Source organism: Elephantulus edwardii, unplaced genomic scaffold (assembly GCF_000299155.1).
Source record: "Elephantulus edwardii isolate Elephantulus edwardi_28Jun2011 unplaced genomic scaffold, EleEdw1.0 scaffold00084, whole genome shotgun sequence".
NCBI classification, from domain to species: Eukaryota; Metazoa; Chordata; class Mammalia; order Macroscelidea; family Macroscelididae; genus Elephantulus; species Elephantulus edwardii.
In genome coordinates, this window is record NW_006399834.1 from 10,244,830 (window position 1) to 10,263,252 (window position 18,423).

Genomic DNA, 18,423 nt, shown 5'->3' on the forward strand with positions numbered 1-18,423 from the left:
CAGGTGATTTCAATGTGAAGCTTGGTTTGGAAACACTTCTCTGCAGAGAGTTAGTCTAAATTTTGAATACCAAACAATACAAGCAGGACCAGGCATCTTTGGAATATAATACTCTAATTTCCATCCCACTCAACTGAATACAAAACTATAAAGTTTGTTATTTCAGTCAACAATTCCCAGATTGCATTGACTTTCTCTCTTCAGAATATTTCTAGAGTAGAAGCAATCTTTTAAACCCAGATTTTTTTTTTCTTTTTCTCACTGTTCTTACGGTAAGGAGCCTTGGTTGCATAGTAGCAGCTAAAGTCTTTGGCTATTACGTGAAAGGTGAACTCTTTCAACACGTGTCCACTTTTTGGGAGTAAAAAAATGTAGCAGATAACTTCCACAAAGATTTATAGCAGAGATCCAAGGAGGCAGTTCTACTCTATCCTGTAGGGTCACAGTCAACCTGTTGCTAGGAGTTGTTGGTTTATCCCTACAGCATGAGGCACAAACTGTGAATGAGAACTTATATTCTCCTTACTTTATTTATCCTTTTATATGGTCATTTTAAAATAAGGGAGAGGGGAAAGCCTCTAACTCTCTAACTTACTTCTTCACTTAAATGTTTCAAAACAAAATTATTTAAATATATCTTTGGTTAAACAGCATGAAACTCAATGAGGTATTTCCTTTATTTTTTTAATGGTCACTAACTCTGGATAGTTTTGACGTGGCCAAGTTACTCAATGATATTACATCAGAGGCAGGCTGTGACCTGTGATTGCTCTGAAAAGTAGGCAGTTTTTGGCCATTTGGGCACGACCTGCTAATCTGTGGAATGGCAGCATTTTTTCCTGGATGAGAGCTCTCCTTACTTGTTCAGCATCATGAAAATTTGCTCTAATTGGAGGAAGTCATCCATCCCTGATTGAGAACACACAATAAGCAATAATGGGAAAAGACAACTTGAATTAACCTGACGCCTTGACATTACTCCCAAATAGTATCTGGTGTGTACTTAAACACTGCATTTCTAAGAAATGGACAACTTTACCATGTAAGGGATAAGCATAAAAATTCCTCCCAGCCCACAAAAATTATTTTAATTCGTTTTTTTCCCTTCCCCTCCTTGAAGGTATTCTGGTAGTATAGGAAATGAAATTAACACTCCCTTGTTGCTGAATATGAATACAAAGTCATTCCCAATCAAAAAGGTGGCTACAAGACTACAATTATTAATAACTTCCAAGTAGTAGCGTATTTGTCGGGGAAGAAAGATGGGAAATCTCCACTGGTAAAGATTTACAATCTCAGAAACCTGATGGAAAGTCACTATGAGTAAAAGTCCATCCATGCCCTGAGTAATGTAATAAGGAAATACCATTCAGCAATAAAAAGGAAGGGTGTACTGATTGATATTAGCCACAGCTTGCACTATTATGCTAGTTGAAAGGACCCCCAAAAACCATATATTGTATGATTCCATTTAAATTAAAAGACAGTTCTACAGAGACAGAAAATGTTTGTCTAAGGCTGGGATATCCCATGGACTGCCAAAAGAACAAAACATGTATGTCTTGAAGAAGGTGCAGCCAGAAGGCAAAGATAAAGATTTATCTCAGATACACAGGGCATGTTGCTAGGAAAGGCTTTTCCTTGGAGAGGAACATGATGCTTGGAAAGGTGACAGGACAGCAAAAGAGAGGAAGATACTCAACAGATAGATGGATTGGCACATTGACTGCAGCAATGGGCTCTAAATGTGTCAGGAAGTGTGAGGACGGCACAGGATAGGACAGGGTTCAGATCTGTTGTTCATAGGGCTTCCATGGGCCATACTCACTCCACAGCACCTAATAACAACAGAGCTGAAATGGAGATTGCTTATGGCCAGGAGGAATTTCTGAGAAGAGGTAACGAGTGATTACTTTTTTATTTTTAAACTGGGTTGTGGGGATAGTTGTCTATCATTCACTCAATAGTACACTTTAAATGAACTAATTTCATGATATGCAAACTGTAAATGAAACCTTTAAGCTGTTTCCAGAGCAGTCTCAAAGTGGTCCGTAATTTGTTGGGCCTTCTCCCTACCTCCACTCTAGTAAATACAGTTTGTTCTCATTTGCACCTGCGTAAAGCTACGTTTTGGACCAGAAAGTTCTCAAATCTGCAGTTCTGCAAGGATCTCAAGACACCCCAGGACTTGGAATTTGGGATGGCAGTCAGGCATAAAGCATTCCTGATCTAGAAAACAATAAAATGCAAATCTAACTGCTCCCCAGGTTTCTGAATCACCTCACAAAGGTAGCCCTCCCTTTAACAGTAAATAGACAATAGGGAGAATGGAGCTCCAGCAGAAACCAAGTTCATGGCCAGATCCCTAAAGTTCACAGAACTTTAAAGTTCAAAGTTCATGGGATTTCTAACAAAAGCAGAGCACGTATTCACAAAATCTGAGTTGGCTTTACTTTAAAAGTAGGAACTGTGGCTCTCGGGTGGATGCTGCTGTGTCAGCACGCGGGAGCTGGGGTTCGAACTCGAAATAAACTTTGTTAATTCGGCTAAAAAAAAAAGTAGGAACTGTGTTTTGAAGGGAGCACGAAGTTGGGGAGTTTTGTACTTTGGCTGCGTGAAGCAACGGGTTAGTAACTCTCCAGGTGGGAATGGAGGCCGATTCCGTGTTGACCATCGGTGGGGAGGGAATTTGTGCTTGGGAGTCATCACTCACAGCTCTGAGTCTCACCAGCGCGTCCCCAGGTTGTGTTTCTAGCTTCCTCAGGAACTGGCCCCGACGAAGCTGAAGCGGGTCCGGCCAGGCCGCCTAGTTTCTTCCTAGGACCTTCGTGCCGCCCCAGGGGACGAACGCCGCGTCCAGGTGGCAGAGCCCCACTCTGCGGGCAGAGGCGCCTTCGTGCCGGCCTCACCCCCGGGGAGTCCCGGGTGGGGCGGCGACAACGGGAGCTGGACGGCGGCCCCGGGAGACATGCCCGCAACCCCCGCCCGCGCGCCCCCCTCACAGTGCTCATGCGCGCCGCTCGGCTTTATAGCGGCGGCGGGCAGCACGCTCTCGGCACTCCGGCGCTGCCGAGCTGATCCCGCGCAGGTGTCGCTGCCTGGACGTTTGCTGCAGGCGTGCAGCTCCTGGACGTCTGTATGTCTTTCAGTCTGTCTTGTCTTTGTCTCGCCGAGTTCTTCTGGCTATCTTCATCTTGTCTCCTCCAACCTCCTCCCCACTCCAGGTTCTGGGTTTTAACTCGGTCCGCAGCTGGACAGTAGCCCTCAGATCGCCAGGGGCGCTGGGTCATTTGGTGTCCCCCTTCGTCTCGGTCGCCCCTGGGTTTCCGAGGGGTGCAGGTCTCTGAGGACCAGGCGGTGAGAGTGGACGCAGCTGGGTGGGAGCTTGGGGGCCTCCATCCGCGAGAGTTCACCTCGTATTCTCTCTCTCCCAGGTCCAAGCAGCCCTTTGACCACCATGTCTGTAACCTGGATCCTGGTTCTCTGCCTCGGTGGGTACGAACACTCAGCTCCACATTTCTCGCGCCAGGCGGGCTGGAGACTGGAGACAGCCCTCGCGCTTTTTTCTTTGCAGGTGTCTTTCTGCTGCTGTCGGAACCCGCGGGCAGCGAAGGGGCTGGTGAGTTGCGTGTTTGGAGGTCGAAGGAGCAGGGTTCGATGCAGGCGGGGTAAGGAGCGAAGGACGAGCGGGTAGAAGCGAGCTCGGACGGAGATGGAGGGTCGAGGTTTGGAGCTGCCTGGTGCGCCCACCTTCAGCAGCACAGCCTCCTCGTGCGATTTCCTGGACTCTGCCTTAGGTTTCCCCCATGCCGAGGGACCCTTCGGGTTGGGTGGGGTTATTCTACCCAAGCCCAGGAAAAGCCCCCACCCCTGGATTTCGGGGTATCCATTGTGCCCCACGGAGTGACACTCTAGTCGTACAGGGTTCTGCCGAAGATCTAGCTGTCAGCCTCGAGAAAAACTGACTTCTTTGATCCCGGGACTACGTTTTCTTGGAGTAACTCCCAGACAGCATAGTCTTTGCGGCTTATTTTCATATATGAGAAAGCCTAAAAGATTTTGTTTCACGTGTGGAGTCCTGGTGTGGATGTGTGGTTCTGTGTGTTTTCTGTAGTTTAAAATTTTCTTCTGTAAGTCTATTGTTTGTTTTCCTGGAGGTAGCAGCAGTAAGGGGTAAGTATTCCGACTGGGGTGTACTCACCTGCACCCGCTCCCACTGCAGTCAGTGTTGGCAGCTTAAGGCCATTGGTGTACCAACTGCTACTGTCCCTACTTGAGAAAATGGGAGGAAGGATTAAGGCTGTTTGATAATAGGTATGATTACCATAGCTACTGCTTTTGGCAAGAATTTGAACTTCCCCAACTCCCTGGAATGTTTCTAAGGCATTGGTATTGGACTTGGCATGCTGCCTACCATACCGTGGACATGCTCTGCCTGGATGGGATCGCGCAGCTCAGCAGCACAAAGGGCGCTGACGGTTACTAGGGGGACCCTGGTTAAAGGCAAGCTGCTCAGTGGGCTGTATGAGCAGATAATTTCACTCTGTGTTGGTGGTGGGAAATAATATGTTTCAAAAAGGTTTGGATGGATGATCAAATTTTCCTGTGCTTGGAAAAGAATATTTGATCACATCAGTCCGAATTTAACATTCACAGTTGATGAGTGATCATGCCTTTGTCAATCTTATCTTGGTTTGCATTGCCAAGGGCTTCTATCTCCACTCATCATCTTTTTGTAGTGAAAACTTTGATTCTTTCTTGGGTTGCTTCTGTGTTAAATTTAAGAGTATTAACAGTGCTTTCTAAAAGCCTGATAGATCTCTCTAGACAGATCTGGAGCAGAAATAGTCAGGTTCAATTAAGATAAAAATGCTCCATTCCAAAGAGACCGACTTCTCTGTTCCCTGTCCTGTGGAAGTTGCAGAAGGCTCCCTGGGCAGTATGACCTTGGGTAAATTAATTCCATGCCTTTTAATTCCCTCATTTGTGAAATGAATGGTGGAACTGAGTGATAATTTGATAATCCAAGCATCGTTTTTACTGGTTTGTCATAATTAATAAGTAGTTTTAAAGCACTGATTTTGGAGGAGAAATAGTCCTTTAAAACAATGACTTAAGAATATGTGTGTGTTTCTATGGGATGTGCCTCAGTCAATCCAGATCTAACATCTGCACCTTGAGCAGTGCCATCAGGGCTGAGATTTTCTACTTATTAAATAAACAAGTGGTTAATGACTAATACTATTTAGTTCTTATAAAATTTGCCATGTACTTCAAACTGAGCAAACTGAAGAAATTCTCATATTGGATTTTTACAGTGCCTGGGGTCTAGATTAGGAGTTCTGGGGTGATTTAGTACAAGATTGCATGTTGAGCTGCTAACCAAAAGGTTACCAGTTCAAATCCACCAACAGCTCTGTTAGAGAACGATGAGGCAGTCTGCTCCCACCTTAGAAACCTGAGGCAAAGTGGCATTGAGTGGTATCAACTTGATGGCAAAGAATTTAATGTTTTAGTGGTTTGGAGACTGAAAAACTTTCATTTTGCTAAATTCTACTAGAATTTACCCAGAAGTAAAGAAATTAGAGAAGTTAAACATAAATCTCATACCCCAGTTACCCACAGCCAACTACACCTCCCCAAGCCTCCCCCCCCCAAAATCCTAAGAATGCTTGCTACTCTTTCTCCTTTCTCCTCAGTTCCCATAGCTATTACATGCTTTACCAGAGGCCTAGACATCAGAAAAGAGAAAGCAGATGTTCTCTGCCCAGGGAGCTGCCCTCTTGAGGAATTTTCCGTGTTTGGAAACATAGTGTATGCGTCTGTGTCAAGCATCTGTGGCGCTGCTATCCATAGGTAAGCCCAGACATGCCAAAGTGAGAAAAGAACCACTGTGGCCAGTTACTATGTTAGTGAGCCTACGCACCATTTTCTTTCTCTTGGTGCCAGTTTTGACCATAGAAGACAGACATTTTTAAGGTTGTTGGTTTTTTTGGTTTTTTTATCCTAGTATCTTTGAAACACTAAATAAGGAAAACTTTCTGTCTGAAAGTGAACTGTATTACTTCTTGAGAGCAAGATTCTTATGATTCTAAAACATTTCCGATCATGTAATATATTACTGAGTTCTTACTATGTTTTAACTCCCAGCACAACTCTCCAAGGTAGGTACAGCCTAACCTCATTTTAACAGATGATGAAACGGAAAACTCAAAAGTTGTTCAATACCTTCTTCAAGGTAACTGTTATTAATGACAGCTCTTGCTTCTAAAGGCCATGTTTGTCATCACTGTGCCATAGAGTTGTCTGTATACTGCCATACAATGGCTAATACAGCATTTCACTTGAATTAAGTCCAAAGACATGCAATTAAAGTGAGTAGTTTAGAAAACCAGGAAAATTGCTTGGAGCTCTTTTAAGTAACTCTGAATCTCTGCATTGCAGAGAACAGGATAGTTAATTGTATGCTACTACAAGTATGTTCATATCAACACTTAAGAAGTTTGACAGCACAATACCATTTCCCTGGGCAGTTTTATTCCAGTGTAAGCAAGTTTTAAAAGCCTGGCATCCTTAACTGGCTTCCCTGCTGAACTATTTTCTTGATTAATCAGAGCAATAGATGCAACGTGGCACTGTAAGCCAGTTGGGTGCCCCTGAAAAGTGTGGATAGAATCTCAGCCATTATTCTTGTGTTGCAGGGGAGTAATCAACATCTCAGGGGGACCTGTGCGAGTGTATAGCCTACCAGGTCGAGAAAACTATTCCTCAGTAGTTGCCAATGGCATCCAGTCTCAAATGCTTTCCAGATGGTCTGCTTCTTTCACAGTGACTAGTAGGTACAATTATATTGCTCTCACTTTTGTGTAAATACCTACCTCCTCCAAATAAGTCCTCTGTCTTTCTGAATGTAGCCTCTTTGTAATGAAAAAAAACCTGTGATCAGGGCAAAAGAAGTCAAATGTAGGCTGGAACCAAGTACCCCACTCATGCCAGTTTAAATGAATGGGGAAAGAATGGTCATGCTATCAGAAGACGTCAGTGAAAACTTGGATTATCTGCACTGTTTCTTGTTGCTCACCAAGTTCAGGCAGACCTCAGATTATTAACTAGCTCTGTTCCTAAATCTTTTAAGTAAAATTTGTACATAAAATGTAACACTTAGAAATAGGTTCATATTTACTAACAGTTAGTTAAATGTTTATCTTGGTTAATGCATATGGTATACATTTCTGTGTATTTAAAAAATTAAAAACTTCCCAATATGCCTAAATATCTTTAACATAGTTGCAAAGTAGCACCATTTTGTTATTACAAAAATATACCTAAAGTTTTAATAAGCATCTTAGGAGTTAAGCATAGGTTTGTTAGCAACTACTTGTAAGTTGAATATTCGCAACCTGGGGACTTCGTGTAGCACTAAACCAAAAAGCTAGTGCATGCACATTTGGAGATCCTTTGTAAAAAAGGATATACTTGATAAGAATTCAGTTTGTTTCACTGAAACTTTCATGCAGCTTATTTACTCTTGCAAGCACCAATACCCTACTAACATTTAGCATCCTATACCCATAGCTTTTGGGTTGATTCTGACTTAAAATGACCCAACAGGACAGAGTAGAACTCTCCATTAGTTTTCTTTAGCTGTAAATCTTTATGAAGGTGGATTGCCACGTCTTTCTCTCAATGAAAAGTGACTTACTGTTAATTGTCAAGTTTTTGGTTAGCAATTGAGTGCTTAACCACTGTGTCACCAGGCCTCCTCCATTATCCTATTAAAAAAACTTCACTGCTGTTGAGTTGATTCTAACTCATAATACCTTTTGAGGCTGTAAAATGTATAGGAAGAGACTGCTCATCCTTCTCCCAAGGAGCTACTGGTGGATTCAAACTGATGGAGACTGCAGCCTTTGAGTTAGCAGTGTAACTTGCTACCAACTATGCCACAAGATCTCCCTCTATCCCAGTATCCTGTGGTAGTGGTGTTATGTACTGTTGAATTAGAATCTGTTCATAGCTGACCCTCCAGACAGTTCTCAGAGGCAGCAAATCAGATGGAAGGAGATGGTTTATCCTTTCTCCACAGAGCAGCTGGTGGATTCAAACCATGTGTCTTTGAGTCGACAGTGCAGCTCTTTACCACTAGGCCACCAAGAGCTCCCTAATATGCTATGTTGTTGTGGGCCATCAAGTTGAAATTGACTCATGGCTTACCCTCCAGAGGGATTTTAGAGGCTGTTAATCACATGGGAGGAGATCGTCCATCTTTTGTCCATGGTGCAGTTGTTGGATTTGAACTGTGTGCCTTTGGAATTGCAGTGCAGCTTCTTACGACTAGGCCACCAGAACTACCTAATATGCTATGTTGCATGCAACTCATACTGACTCTATGCACAACTCTGAAGGCTGCCCCGTCCTGAGCCAGTCTCCCTGACCCCGACATACTTACCCCCATTTCCCTACTTACTGTATCAGTCCATCTCATCCGGGGTATTCCTCTCCTGTGCTGTCCCTACACGTTTCTGAGCATGATGTCCTTCTCCAAAGATTGGTCCCTCCTGGCCACATACACAAAGTATGTGAGATGGAGCTTCAAAATCAGCCTCCAAGCAGAAACATGGTTTCACTCTCTCCAAGACAGACTTGTCTTCTTGGTGGTCTATGTATGTTCAAGACTATTCCCCAGCACCACAACTCAAAGGCATCAGTTTTTCTGTCATCCTTAGTCACTGTTGAGCTCTCTTTTGCAAAGCAAGTAATTGTGAAGACTATGGCCTGGATCAGGTGCTCGTTAGTCTCTAGACTGACATCATTGCTTTTCAGTACTCTGGAAAGATACCTGACAGCAGATTTATCTAATGCAGTTCATCTTTTGAGTTCCTGACTGCTGGTGCCAGGAGTATTGATTGTATATACTATAGGACCCTAAATTAGATTATGTTTTGATGATGGAGGAGGAGGAAAAAAGATATCTTTTTATTTTAACAGAAGGCAAAAGTGGTTCCCAGGAAGCCACGGGACGAGCAGTGTCCACAGCACGTCCACCAACAGGTATGGAATATGGAACCTATCTCCTAGTTATGTGGCACTGTGCATGAATATTCAGAGCTCTCCTTCAAAAAGTCATTTTAAGAGAAAGCAGATATCTCAAGTTAACTGGTATATCACATAGGGAAAAACAATTTATGGTTCACATTCCTTATGTTTAATATTACTCAATTATGAACTTTACTAGAAATCATTCTCTTGAGTCCTGCCACTCCTTCCTAATTTGATAAACTACATTTAGGAAATTATCAAAGTACCATAACCATTTTTGTAGTTTGACCTGTTTCATTATGTTCCCTTAGTTACTGTTCTGTCATGAATAAAAGGAATTAATGTGTGCCCTCTGTTATGTGCCATCAGGTTGGAACTGGAACTGACTCATAGCTGAACCTCCAGCAGGTTTTCAGTGGCTTTAAATTACACAGGAAAAAGATTGTCCGTCCATGGAGCAGCTGGTGGATTCAAACTGTTTGCCTTTAGGTTGGCAGCGCAACTCTTTACCCATTAGGCCATCAGAGATCCTAAATGGAAGACATATCAAATATACAGGACTATTAATGGTGTTAATTCTTGTGGCCTAATGGCTGAAAGCTGTGCTGCAATCCTGAAGGCAGTTTGAGGCCACCAGCTGCTCCGCGGGATGAGGATGGGCAGTCTCCTCCCATGCAATTTACTACCTCTGAAATCCCACTTGGTGGGTCAGCTATGGGTGACTTCTGACTCTATGGTACACAATAACCTATGATGTTAGTTTGTGGTTTTGCATACCCCTTGCTTCTTCAGCCCAGAAGATGATAAGAAATTTGAAAAACTCTCTCCAAGCATGACTCTCCTTGTCATGAGTTTTTCCCTCATGGGCTTCTTGCTGTAGAACTGTTCTCTGTTAATGCCAGGTGCTCTGTTTCAGGTAAACGATTGAAGAAAACACCTGAGAAGAAAACTGGCAATAAAGGTAAGAGTTGAGATACCAGTTTGTGAAAATTTTTATTTCCCGGTTCTCTTGTCATCTTCTGTTTCGTAAGTAAGACTGTTGACAGAAAGTACTTGTTTGGATGTTCACAGACTGCAAGGCAGATATTGCATTTCTGATTGATGGAAGCTTCAATATTGGGCAGCGCCGATTTAATTTACAGAAGAACTTTGTTGGGAAAGTGGCTCTGATGTTGGGAATTGGAACAGAAGGACCACATGTGGGTCTTGTTCAAGCCAGGTACCAATTTTGTTACAATGGAGGAAATTTGGACTATATCTTGAGTGATGACAAATCAGTCCTTTTAAATGAGTTCAATATAAGTTGTGAATAACCTGGATTCTTAAACTCAAATTCAGTTGTGGGGTGCTTTTTTAATCTTTCATTTATATTTTTGTTTCATACAATCCTTCATATACATTCTATTTTACATTAATTTTTAAATTGGTTTGCTTACAAAAAAAATTGGTTTGCTTACAAAGTTTATGTACATTGTATTTCACATTATGCTTCATTCACATAATGTTCACACAATCATTCTCATCCATTATTTTTTTATAAAAACCATCACTATTGGACGTTGCCAGTCATTACCCTGTCTTTTCACCCAGATCCTTCCCATTTGCGTCTGCCCCACCTCCATCCACCAAACTATGCAGCCCTGGATTTCAGCCTCACCTGAGAAGAGTGGATAATCTAAGTGTCTCTACTTTTGAATAAAATGATTTAGAGAATTGGATCTATTTGAGGACCAGAAGATAATCTAAATTATGCAGATCATTCCTGCACCCAAATTCCCTTCAATTCTTATTTTCTCATTTCTGAAGAGATCAGTGATATGTCAATTCCTTATTCCTATTCTACTGTAACTCTTTTTTGCTTTTTCAGTATTTCTTTGTTAGGAAGGCTAACATATGACCTTTTTTATACTGATTTTTTTTTAATGTAACTGTTAGGATTACAAACCTGATTATAGAAAACTTGAGAAACATACTAAGTGCAAAAAAAATCGTATCACTTAGTGATAATCAGTTTTCTTTCATTATTTTTGATATCTGACTACACAAATGTATTTTTTCCAAAGCTCAGACTGTAATGTCATGTAATTTTACTTCCCGCATTTTGAATATTTTATCATATCCCACAATGTTTCATAATGATCCTTTCAATGATAGTTTAATCTTTCTTCTATTGTTTAATTATTACTAATTACACCATGTTAAAAATCCTTCTATCAACCTTGTGACTATCTCTCATTATTAGGATAGATTCCTACAAATGAGATGACTGACATACTTACAGCAGTAGTGTATAGCATGTCTTCAATACTATTACAAATACTAATTATGTTGTAAAATTAGCTCTTAATCTAGTGTATGGTCTGCTGCTGAAGATTGGTCTCTCATACTTTGGGTATGTTGTTAGGAGAGGCTATTCCTTGGAGACGGCCACCGTGCTTGGAAAGATGAAGGGTCAACAAAAGAGAGGAAGACCCTCAACAAATTGATCCAACAGTGGGCTCAAGTGTGTCAGAGATGATGAGGATGGCACAGGATAGAACAGGGTGTCAGATCTATTTTTCACAGGGTTGCTGAGCCATACTTGACTCAACAGCAATTAACAACTAGTGTATGATGTGAGAATTTTTCTTGTTTTTTAGTTTAACCATTATTATCATTGTCTTGCAAAACTTGGACAGGTCTATTTCTTTAATATAGCTAGCTCTTAAATCTTTTCCATTCTGCTTTCAATTTTGTAGCTTTATTCTATATTTCAGTACCTCGTAAGGTAAATTCTTTTGCGTTACTTTTTTTAAAATAAAATTTTTCTTTTAAACTGGTTTACTTACAAAGTTCGTATACTGGAAAGCATTATGCTAAGTAAACTGACTGAGTCCCATAGGGACAAATACTGAATAAGACCATTATTGTAGAACATGTATGAGGTTGCATTACTTTTCTTACAAGTTTTTCTTGGTTACATGACTTCAAAACTATGAGCTACATTTTTTAAAACTCATAAAGATTATCTAGTTTCTAAACTTATTTTATTGCACTTCTGTGTTAGGAAGAATGTTGTTGTGTTCTATCAACTCCATTCTGACTCACAGCAACTTTAACGGGACAGGATTAGAGCTGCTCCATAGGGTTTCTAGGCTGTTTGTTTTTTTTTAAATGGGAGCAGACTACTGACCATTCAGTAGGACACTTAACCATTGCACAAGTAGGGCTCTTTGGGAAGAACATTGGTGGTGGCAACGTGTGCTGTCGAGATGGAATTGACCCATTACTGACCTCCAGTGGGTTTTCAGAGGCAGTAAATCACTTGGAAGGAGACTGCTTATCCTTCTCCTTGGAGTAACTGGGGAATTTTAATCGTGTGGTGTTGTGACTGCAGTGCAGCTTCTTGCCACTAGACTGCCAGAGAACATTAAATTAGATAAAGCATGCCAAGATTTTCTGTTTAATGGCAGGATCTATTTTGCATTAAGGATGCAAATATAAGAATAATCCTAAAAGTCTTAACTTGAATAGTTGAAAAATTCTCACCATAAAAAGTGAAATATGCCAGTGTTCTGGTGGCCTAGTGGCAAGAAGCTGCACTGCAATCCCAGAGGTATGTGGTTCAAATCCACCAGATGCTCTACTGGAGGAGGGACAATCTCCTCCTGTACCACTCAGATCTGATTTGATGGTATACACAAAAAAGTAAAATATGTCACCAATTCATAAAATTGATTGTACAACCCAACATTCCACTTGGTCTCTCATTGCCATTGAGTTGAAACTGAGTCATGGATGATCCTTTAATGGGTTTTTGAGATGAAGAAAAATCTCTCAGGAAGAGGCTGCCCACATGCAGAGCCAGTGGTAGATTTGAACCATTAGAGAGGCAGAGCATTTATGATTAGCAGTGCACCTATGACTACACCACCAGAAACAGAACTGATCCAGTGTTGTATCTGTTCCTCAGAAATCTTCACTTAAGTTATACTGATGCCAAAATATTTACGATTTCCATGTATGAAATATTCACTAGTCCTAAAATGAAACACAATAAATGGTTAATGACTTTTCTTACTGAAAATTATCTCTTATGGGCACAAAATAATATATAAAAGTGGGATGACTTTTTAAATAATTAATATGGACAATAAAATTCTAAATTTCTTAAATACTGGCCAAGTGTCAGTATCACCTATAATAAGAAAAAATGCATGCTGTAATACCAGAGTACAATACTAAGTATTAAGAGATTGCAGTATTTTATACTACATCTCTGATTTCGAAACTGTTGGCTTTTAGTGTCATTGAAATGGCCTCTTCTGATCAGAGATCAAGTCCACTGAGTGCTTTCTGGGTCTTGTATCAGAGAACACATAGCTTACACTTCAGGGCCCTCCCATGGTTAAGTAAGCCTTAAGCCTGGTTCTGGTTGCTCCAGTTTAGCTAAGGACTTTGGAGCCAGAAAAATCTGAATTTAAAATGTAGCTGGGTTGGGGTTTTTCCCCCCCCTCAAACTACCTAAATGTTGAGCATCAATTCATTCATCTATAAAGCAGGGATGGTAACTTCTATATTAAGTCGCTGTGAGTTAGAACAGACTCAAAGGTATCTAACAACAAAATCAATTATGATAAAATAAGATTATCTTTTATGTATTTTAGTATATTACTCAGAATATAATGCACTCTCAAAGTCCTTGTTACATTTCTGGAATATTTTTATGTAATTTAAATAAGAACCCAGTGCTTTAGTTAACAATATACTGTGACAGAAATAATGATTTAACTTAAAAATGTATTCTTAGAGGCCTTTGATGCTGCTTTCACTATTTTAGTTTTCCCTTAATACTATTTTCTTGTTTTCCTACTAGTGAACACCCCAAAATAGAATTTTACCTGAAAAACTTTACATCAGCCAAAGATGTTTTGTTTGCCATAAAGGAAGTAGGTTTCAGAGGGGGTAATTCAAACACAGGTAAGTAGATGTGGGTACCTGCCATGCAACCTAGGAGTTATCAGACATAAAAAACAATTTTGCATGATTTTATACAGATATGAAACTCTTCTTCCTGGCACTGAAATATGTTAGGTTGGCACTTGCTCATCTGATGACAAATCAGTTTATAACTGGAAATCAAAGGATTAACTGGTACGGCTAATTTTTAAAAAATCCACAGCATGTATCCTTTATCTGAGAGAGAGTGGTAAAAATTAGAATACTGCTGACCTTAAGACTTCTTGCTCTGCTCAATCTTTGAGAGTACTGGTCAGACATTAAAGGGTTAGCGCATGCAAAAATTACTGCTGGTTGCTATCAAAAAAGGAAATGTTAAGCTTCTGAAGGTTGAAGGGGAAGTAAAGTGAGTTGTAAATGGAAAAAAATACCAAGAGGGATAATAAAACTTTCCCATTTGATATAAGAGTGTCAAATCCTTAATGATAGTGGGGTCAAGTTGCTGCAGAGAAGTACAAATGCCATTTCTGCAGTGGTAAATGCTACTCTAATCTACTTTTTTCCAACCTAGGGAAAGCTTTGAAGCATACAGCCCAGAAATTCTTCACAGCAGACACTGGAGTGAGAAAAGGGATCCCCAAAGTGGTCGTAGTGTTTATTGATGGCTGGCCTTCTGATGACATTGAGGAAGCGGGCATTGTGGCCAGAGAGTTTGGTGTGAATGTATTTATAGTTTCAGTAGCCAAGCCTATCCCTGAAGAACTGGGGATGGTTCAGGATGTTGCATTTGTTGATAAGGTAAGATGGTGAGAGGACTTCCTGTTATGGTAGTTAACTATGTTCTGGACTACAGACTGGTTGGCCTGTTTCTGAATGTTGTAAAGTGCTGTTGAGTCATAGACATAGCATACAAAAGACCTGAACACTTGTTTAACTTTCATCGTTAGTCTCAAAGTTCAGTTTCTGGAGGCAAGCTATTTAGGAAGTGAATGCCACTCCAGCTTCCATACAAAATTAAATGCTTTCCATAATCTTAGGAAATAGAGCACTGATGGCCTAGTGGCAAAAAGCTGTGAAATCCCGACAGCACGCAGTTCGAGGCCACAGCTATTTCACGGGAGAAGGATGGGCAGTCTTTCTCCATGTGATTAACTGCCTTTGAAAATCCTCTGGAGGGTCAGCTATGGGTTGGTTCTGATTCTACAGTATACAACAATCTTTAACAATTTATCATTTTGGGTATCTTCTGTCTCTCTCTCCCATTAGGCAGTCTGTCGGAACAATGGCTTCTTCTCTTACCATATGCCTAACTGGTTTGGCACCACCAAGTATGTAAAGCCTCTAGTACAGAAACTCTGTACTCATGAGCAAATGATGTGCAGCAAGACCTGCTATAACTCTGTGAACATTGCCTTCCTTATTGATGGCTCCAGCAGTGTTGGAGATAGTAATTTTCGTCTAATGCTAGAATTCATTTCCAACATAGCTAAGACTTTTGAAATCTCTGATATTGGTGCCAAGATAGCTACTGTACAGTTCACCTATGATCAACGCCCAGAATTTGGTTTCACAGATTATAGCACCAAAGAGAATGTCCTCGCGGTTATTAGAAACATCCGTTATATGAGTGGTGGAACAGCTACTGGGGAAGCGATTTCCTTTACTGTCAGAAATGTGTTTGGTCCCATGAGGGATAGTCCCAACAAGAACTTCCTAGTAATTGTCACTGATGGGCAGTCCTACGATGATGTCCGAGGCCCTGCTGCTGCTGCACATGATGCAGGTAAGTCCTTTGCAGGGGAAGGGCACAGAGTCTGGTAAATTTTAGGATTAAGAACTTGAAAATTTTTTTCATTGAACCAATCAGTTTGACAGGCATATTTTTTTTAACCTAATATTAACTCACTTGTCAAAATAGTTCTATTACCTTTGTTAACAGATAAGGAAAGCCAAGAGAGAAATGTGGCTGTGTACCTAATGACCATCCAAGAAAACCAAGTCATTATATGAAAGAATTGCTTCACATGTTCTTGATGGCTCAAATTTTATATCCTAAATGATCATTTGCCCTAAATTACTCCGAATCTGCTATGCAATAATCTCAATTAGACATGAGTTTTCTAGTATCTTCAGTGAAGATTAAAATCCTATCCCATTTTACTGTCTTCCCCAACCCCTTGAAATAATGCACTAACTGTGGTGCTGTAAATGAGTATATGTAATACTTCCTTCATGCTAACCTTTTACTACTTTTTTAAACATTACTTTTGGCCCAGGACATAAGTTCCTGTAGACATTAGCATAAAGGATTGCTCAGATCAAATAGGTCAAGAATTCCCTTTCCCAGAATATAAATGAGTGGTATGTCTCATCTTATTTAAAAATAAAAATACTATCTGGGCAGGGATGACAAAAAATCCATATCTTTTCTATACTTTGTGACTAGAAAAAATAATTTTTTTCTTCCTACACATTAAGACTTCTGTTAATGTTCATATATAGGGGCTGTGTGTGTACATGCTATTTCATGAGGAAATAGGTGAATGATTGCAAAGTGGAAGGCTGAGTGATATGGGTGGCTTTGTCAACTGAGACAAATCAATTTGACAATATTTGTGCCTATGTAGATGATGGAAAAGTATTATGGTTACACTTTTAAATATACACATACATATATTACTCCATACACACACACCAGGACAGAGTACTAATGTAGGCAATTTAAACTGTGTATTTAATTGTGCTAATGCGAAACCTATACTTGGACCAAGAGGCAGTAGTCAGAACAGAGCAGGGTAACACTGCATGGTTCAAAATTGGGAAGGGTGTACGCCAGGGATGCATCCTGTTTCCATACCTTTTCAACATGTATGCAGAGCAGATTATCTGAGAGGCTGGGCTCTATGAGAACTGTGGCATCTGGATTGGTGGAAGATCTATTAACAATCTGCATTATGCAGATGACACAACCCTGCTTGCTGAAACTGAGGAGGACCTCATGCACTTTCTGCAGAGGGTCAAGGACTGCAGCCTTCAGTATGGACTGAGGCTCAATGTCAAGAAGACAAAGATTCTTACCACTGGACCAATTGGCAGCATCAGGATGGATGGTGAAGAGATTGAGATTGTTCACAGCTTCAGTTTGCTCAGCTCCACAGTCAACACTCTTGGCACCAGCAGTCAGGAAATCAAAAAGCGTATCGCGATGGGAAAGTCTGCTGTTAGGGACCTCTCTAAAGTACTCAAGAGTAACGGTGTCTCTCTGGAGACTAAGGTGCACCTGATACAGGCCATGGTTTTTGCAATTGCTTGTTATGCATCAGAGAGTTGGACAATGACTAGGGAGGACAGAAGGAGAGTTGATGCCTTTGAGCTGTGGTGCTGGAGAAGAGTACTGAATGTACCTGGACTGCCAGGAAAACAAACAGATTCATCTTGGAGAGGATTAAACCAAGCAGCTCGTTGGAGGCAAGGATTCTGGGGCTTCATCTGACATACTTTGGACATGTTGCCAGGAGGCACGCGTCCTTGGAGAGGGACATCATGCTTGGGAGGGGAAGACCCTCTATGAGATAGATTGATTCGGTGACTGGGGTTATCGGGATGGGTGTGTCAGAGGCAGTGCGGTTGGCGCAGGACAGAGCAGGGTTTAGGGCTGTTGTGCATAGGGTCACTATGAGTCGCAAACGACAAGTCGGGTTGACAGCACATAACAACAACATCTAGTTATTAAGTATCTTACACACAGTAACCAATCTATGTTGACATGAAAACCTATTATCATGTCAGAAATTATAAAATGTAGCTTATACATAATGTCAACCTACTTTTATATTCAATTTTTCACAACTTTTGAGTACTGTATACCATTAGGAGAATGAAGTCTTTGATTGTAGGGGAGTAGCTGGTATACACACTTGCAAAACAGTATTCTTCTTAGTAGGCAGTTTTGTCTACAACTATGTATTATTATTTGGAAAAATATTTAACTTTATATAAAACCTAGTGTCACTTCCCATTATCTCTATTATAGGCATCACCATTTTCTCTGTTGGCGTGGCTTGGGCACCTTTGGATGATCTGAAAGATATGGCCTCTAAACCAAAGGAATCTCATGCTTTCTTCACAAGAGAGTTCACAGGATTGGAACCCATTGTTTCTGATGTAATCCGAGGCATTTGTAGAGATTTCTTAGAATCTCAGCAGTAATGTTGGTATTTTAATAACTGAAAGAAAAAAATGCAAGGGGCTCTATGTATAAACTGTATTCTCATAAAAATGAAATTATGTAGCATTCTAGGATCAGACACTATTAATGATGTCTGGTACTCTTTCAAGCAAATAACATTCATTTTAAAGCTTCTACATTCTGATTTTAATTTATAACCTATTCAAAACATTCTGCTGAGGCTGCATCATCCTGACTTCAGAAACTCAGAAAAGGGG

The 18,423-nt window shown here is 40.7% G+C and overlaps 1 protein-coding gene across 1 annotated transcript; it reads left to right on the forward strand.

Moving 5' to 3' along the window:
• Positions 1–3,457: 3,457 nt before the first annotated feature.
• Positions 3,458–18,186, forward strand: COCH (cochlin). Its single transcript, XM_006889971.1, has 11 exons — positions 3,458–3,491; positions 3,575–3,619; positions 5,700–5,856; positions 6,702–6,835; positions 8,989–9,051; positions 9,956–10,000; positions 10,111–10,258; positions 13,895–13,998; positions 14,549–14,775; positions 15,244–15,760; positions 18,011–18,186. Exons 1-11 carry the CDS (start codon positions 3,458–3,460, stop codon positions 18,184–18,186), a joined length of 1,650 nt encoding a protein of 549 aa, XP_006890033.1.
• The last annotated feature ends 237 nt before the right edge of the window (positions 18,187–18,423 follow it).

What these genes read in the sequence shown, in the direction of transcription:
- COCH (XM_006889971.1), top strand. Translation starts at nt 3,458, where the DNA reads ATGTCTGTAACCTGGATCCTGGTTCTCTGCCTCG. An exon ending in CGCGGGCAGCGAAGGGGCTG is followed by an intron (nt 3,620 to 5,699) that starts GTGAGTTGCGTG and finishes CTTTCTCCTCAG; the next exon opens with TTCCCATAGCTATTACATGC. An exon ending in TGCTTCTTTCACAGTGACTA is followed by an intron (nt 6,836 to 8,988) that starts GTAGGTACAATT and finishes TTATTTTAACAG; the next exon opens with AAGGCAAAAGTGGTTCCCAG.